The sequence below is a fragment of the Phoca vitulina genome, unplaced genomic scaffold (genome assembly GCF_004348235.1).
Source record: "Phoca vitulina isolate PV1807 unplaced genomic scaffold, GSC_HSeal_1.0 scaffold60, whole genome shotgun sequence".
NCBI lineage: Eukaryota > Metazoa > Chordata > Mammalia > Carnivora > Phocidae > Phoca > Phoca vitulina.
The window spans coordinates 106,030-111,367 of record NW_022589763.1 but is presented as its reverse complement, the minus strand read 5'-3'; the positions used below and the strand labels follow the sequence as shown (position 1 = coordinate 111,367).

The window sequence follows — 5,338 nt, the reverse complement described above, 5'->3', positions numbered from 1 at the left end:
ACGCACACTGAGGCTCGGTCACGGCCTGAGTCACGGGGACACGCGGGAAGATGCGTGGCATCGAGGCTAACCCTTACCGGTAGCGGGGCACAAACGTCCTCTTAAAGAGTGCACAGATGATGTTGTCGATGGCCATCGGCTTGTTCTGGAACTGCAGGAGCAGAAGGACAGGCGTGTTGGACAGAAGCAGGGGTCTGCGGGCTCCTCGAAGCTGCGGCGGGCATGCAGGAGGCCCACACGCGGCCCCCTGGGTGGTCGCCCCTTGCCGCGCATCTGCGTCCTGTACGTGGGTGGTTCTGCCACCACAGGGCCGCAGACCATCCCGCCTGCTCTGATTGAGCCTCCCGTGCCCTCCACACAGCGTCAATGCACACACGTGCACGTACAGGGCAGGGGTGCAGGGGCGAGCGGTGAGGGTGAGGGGTGTGGGGGTGAAGGGATGTGGGTGGGGGAAAAGGGCATGGGGTGGGCGGGAAGGGGCATGGGCTGGAGGGCAGGGGCGAAGGGGCCAGCAGTGGGGGTGAGGGGGTGCAGGGTGGGGGCAAGAAAGTGAAAGGGAGGGGGCAGGGGTGAAGTGGGACAGAGCAATGGAATGAGGGATGGAGGTGAAGGGGCTGGGGGGCAGTGAAGGTACAGGGAGGTGAGGAGCGGGGGGTGAAGGGTGCAGGGTGGGGGGAAGGAAGGGGTGGGGGTGGGGGTTAGGGGTGGGAGCAAAGGAGTAAGGGGTGGGGATCAAGGGGTGTGGGGTGATGCGGTGAGGGGTGGGGCAAAGGGGTGATGGATGAGCTTAAGGGGTGGGAATGAAGGGGTGTGGGGTGAAGGGGTATGGGATGACAGGGTGAAGGGCGGGAGTGAAGGGACGAAGGGGTGACAGGGTGAGAGGTGAGGAAGGGGTGATGGGGTGACCGGCAGTGGTGATGGGATATAGAGTGATGGGGTCAGGGGGTGGGGGTGATGGGGTGGCGGGGCGACTGAGATGAGGGTAAAGCGGTGATAGGGTGTGGGGCGGGGTGAGGGGCAGGGTGAAGGCGTGACGGGTGTGGGGCAATGGGCTGAGGGGCAGGAGTGAAGATGTCATGGGGTGAGGGCTGGAGGTGACAGGATGAGTGCTGGGGTGACAGGGTGAAGGGGTAGGAGTGATGGGGTGAGGAGCGGGGGCTGAAGGGGTACAGGGGGATGGGTGAGGATGAAGAGGTGATGGGATGAAGGGAGTGGGGCAGGAGTAGAGGGGTGACAAGGTAAGCAGTGCGGGTGGCAGGGCACAGGATTAGGGGGTGAGGGGCAGGGGTGAGGTGTGGGGGTGACGGGATGCAGGGTGACGATGGGAGGGGGCTGCGCGGTGGGGGTGGGGACAAAGGGATGGGTGGGGTTCAGGACAGGGGTGAAGGGGTGCTGGGATGAGGGGGGACAGGGGTGGAGGCATGCAGGGTGAGGGGCAGGAGGTGAAGGGGTGACAGGATGAGGGCAGGGGACAGGGGTGAAGGGGTGACAGGGTGGGGGGCGGAGGTGAAGGGGGTGCAGGCGATGAGTGGGCGGGGCGCAGGGCGGGGCGGAGGGCTGCTCCCGGGCAGAGGAACCTGGCGGGGTGGGAACCCTACACCTGCACCGCTGTCTCTCTGGAAGGGCTTCTGCAGCCCAGGAACTGTAGGTGCCCCCCAAACGTGACCTCCTGTGTGCGCAGAGGTGCGGGCGGGGGATCAGAGGACGTGGGCGGGGGGGACGACACAGATGGACGCAGGGGGGACACAGATGAATGTGGGGGGACAAAGGGCATGGTGGGGGGACACAGAGGGCGTGGGGGGCGGACACGGGGCATGGGGGGACACAGAAGTCGCGGGGGGGACACAAAAGTCACAGGGGGGACACAGAAGGCGCGGGGGGGACACAGGGTGCAGGGGACACAGAAGGCGGGGGACACAGAAGGCGCAGGGGGACACAGAGGGCACGGGGGGACACAGAGGGCGCGGGAGGGACACAAAAGTCACAAGGGGGACACAGAAGTTGCAGGAGGGACACAGGGTGCAGGGGACACAGAAGGTGGGGGACACAGAAGGCGCGGGGGGACAGAGGGCACGGGGGGACACAGAGGGCACGGGGGGACACAGAAGGCGCGGGGGGGACACAAGGAAGCAGGGGGGCACACAGAATGCGTGGAGGGAGACACAGAAGGACAAGGGAGTGGGACACAAGCCGCGGGGGGGGGACACAGAAGGCGTGCGGTATGGGGGGGCACAGAAGGCGCGGGGTGTGGGGGGCACAGAGGGCGCGGGGTGTGGGGGACACAGAAGGCGCGGGGTGTGGGGGACACAGAAGGCGCGGGTGTGGGAGGCACAGAGGGCGCGGGGTGTGGGGGGCACAGAGGGTGCGGGGTGTGGGGGGCACAGAGGGCGCGAGGTGTGGGGGGCACAGAAGGCGCGGGTGTGGGAGGCACAGAGGGCGCGGGGTGTGGGGGACACAGAGGGCGCGAGGTGTGGGGGGCACAGAGGGCGCGGGTGTGGGAGGCACAGAGGGCGCAGGGTGTGGGGGGCACAGAGGGCGCGGGGTGTGGGGGGCACAGAGGGTGCGGGGTGTGGGGGACACAGGGCGCGGGGTGTGGGGGGCACAGAGGGCGCGGGGTGTGGGGGACACAGAAGGCGCGGGGTGTGGGGGACACAGAAGGCGCGGGTGTGGGAGGCACAGAGGGCGCGGGGTGTGGGGGGCACAGAGGGTGCGGGGTGTGGGGGACACAGAGGGCGCGGGGGCACAGAGGACGCAGTAATCGCAGTTTGAACTTACTGAAACCAGAAATGACGGGAGAACAGAAATGGGACTGAGCCAGGGGCGTGGGGGTCCACCTGCGTGTCCCCAGAGGACACCCCCCCCCCAGGGAGCCCAGCTGGAATCTGGAGCCGGAATGTGGAGCGACTGGGGGCCCACACTGTGCCTTCTGCGCCCCCGCCTGCTGCCGTGTTGTGGGGACACCCTAACCCCGGAGAATGGTCCCAAGGCCTGGGGGACCAGGCGCTGCAGCACGAGGCCACAGCCGCCCCGCTGACGGAGCAGGAACCCACAGCGGTGGGGCAGCCCGGGCAGGGGCGGGGGGCGGGGCCTGTGGGCCCGAGGGGCGGGGCCTAGGGGGAAGGCCTGGAGCCAAGGGGGCGGGCCAGGCCCAGACTCCCAGGTATGCTCCCTGCCTCTCTGCACCAGGTGCTGTCCTCACACCTGGGTCCCCTGCCTCCTCTCCAGGGTGGACCCCCCCCTCCCCCCCCCCGCGGTGACCCCAGCTGGCCCGTCCCGCACCTGGTGTCTGCGCTGGTCCAACAGCTCCATGTAGTACTCGTGTCCCTCCTCCGTCTGGGACCCTGCCCCCCTGCACACAGTACGTCCTCACCCCTGCGTCCCCCCATCTCCGGTGCACCCCCTCGCCCCCCCGCGGTGACCCCAGCTGGCCCTTCCCGCACCTGGTGTCTGCGCTGGTCCAACAGCTCCATGTAGTACTCGTGTCCCACCTCCGTCTGGGACCCTGCCCCCCTGCGCACAGTACGTCCTCACCCCTGCGTCCCCCCATCTCCGGTGCACCCCCTCGCCCCCCCGCGGTGACCCCAGCTGGCCCTTCCCGCACCTGGTGTCTGCGCTGGTCCAACAGCTCCATGTAGTACTCGTGTCCCTCCTCCGTCTGGGACCCTGCCCCCCTGCGCACAGTACGTCCTCACCCTTGCGTCCCCCCATCTCCAGTGCACCCCCTCCCCCCCCTGCGGTGACCCCAGCTGGCCCGTCCCGCACCTGGTGTCTGCGCTGGTCCAACAGCTCCATGTAGTACTTGTGTCTGCCCTTGAGCTTTGTGATGCTCTCGATCTCGTACAGCCGCTGGGCCGTGCGCCTGCCCGTGCAGATGCCCTGGTTCACGCTGGCGAGCGCCGTCAGCAGCTTCATGGCTGCCAGCAGAGCAGGCCGTGACCCTGGGGCTGGGACCCCAGGGCCGTGACCCCAGCACTGGGCTCCACCTCCCACCGGAGTGACCGTTCTGCCAGTACTCAGAGGGGGCCTGGGGATGAAAGGGGCTGGGAGGTCGGGGCGGCTCGAGGGCCTGCCGCGTCCCGCCCCTTGCTGGGTCACAAGAGTGGGTATGGTCACACGTACGTGATGACCATGCATGCGGACCCGAGAACACATCTCAGTGTCCCCAGGGCGTGCACACACGCCGCGACCTTCCCAGCTGCAAGGTCACGTCAGTGCCCCAGAGCCGGCAGGATTCAACCAGGTGGAAAATGTCCTCAGAGGGCACGCAGGGCCAGGACCAGGGCGGGAAACGTGCTTCTGCTGAACAACCCCAGCTCAGCAGGCTGCAAACGCCCGAGCGAGCCTCGCCATGACCGGGACACATGGCGGCTCGGGACCAGCAGTCCAAGGTCAGAGCTCACACGCAGGACCCTCCGATGGCACATGGCACCATTCACACCGTGTCCCCTGCAGACCCAGATGTGGGGACGAGACACACGCAGCCCCTGTGTGGCTGAGACACCCTTACACACAGGTCGTGAGAGCCCTAATCTGCAGGGACCCATCTGACACGGGACCTGAGTCCCTGTGGGACACATCTCACTAAAGCATCGCCTCAAACTTTGGATTTCTTCATGGTTCCTAACAGGTCCCTGCAAAGATCACGCTTCCTTACCAACATTTCTGTGTGAGGATCCCTCCTCAGACTGCTAGAGGCCAAGGGACACTGCACCTTCCGGAAGGATGCAAAACTCACAGGACTTGTAACACAGACCCTCCTACCAAGTCCCTGTGGTCAGTACTGACCGCTCAGAGTGTGTTCCGGGAGAAGATACACCGGGTACCGACAGCTGATCAATAACCCAGTTTGTGGAATTCAGTCACTTAGAAAGACAACAGCCCAGGGACAGGAGAAACAGGACACACCCAGGTGGGCCAGCCCTAGGGCTCCTGTAGGGACAGAGGGACAGGACACGCCCGGGTGGGCCAGCCCCGGAACTGAGCCCACCCTCTCTGCAATGTCAGCCTTGCACACCGTGCCCACCCATCACGGCCTTTGCCATGGAAGACGAACAGGACCAACTTCCGGTCTTCCTGAAGCAAACGTCCCTCTGTGGCTTCTCCACCCCTCCAGCTCCTGGTGTCCACCCGCCCAGCAGCCTCTGCCCCCTGCAAGCCAGCACACTGGCAGCCCCGGGTGTGGACACTAGCCCTGGGACAGGAGAAGCCCAGGCTGAGGCCCCTGGGCCTGTGTTCGTGTCCCACGGCCCCTGCCCCCACGGCCCCTCCCTGCCCCTGGTCACACGGCCCCTGCCCTCCATGTCCTGTGGCTCCTGCCCCCCAGGTCCGTGGCCCCTGA

General features: G+C 66.7%; 1 protein-coding gene across 6 annotated transcripts in view; it reads right to left on the bottom strand.

The window, feature by feature from the left end:
• Nucleotides 1-5,338, bottom strand: part of LOC116623721 (cohesin subunit SA-2-like) — a 62,983-nt gene that overhangs the window by 32,392 nt on the left and 25,253 nt on the right. For all 6 annotated transcript variants that reach the window (XM_032391104.1, XM_032391105.1, XM_032391103.1 and 3 more), the window contains 2 exons: nt 3,763-3,914; nt 78-151 (listed from right to left, as the gene is read on the bottom strand). In XM_032391104.1, coding sequence (XP_032246995.1) covers nt 78-151; nt 3,763-3,914 — 226 coding nt within the window. The remainder of the gene's footprint in view (nt 1-77; nt 152-3,762; nt 3,915-5,338) is intronic.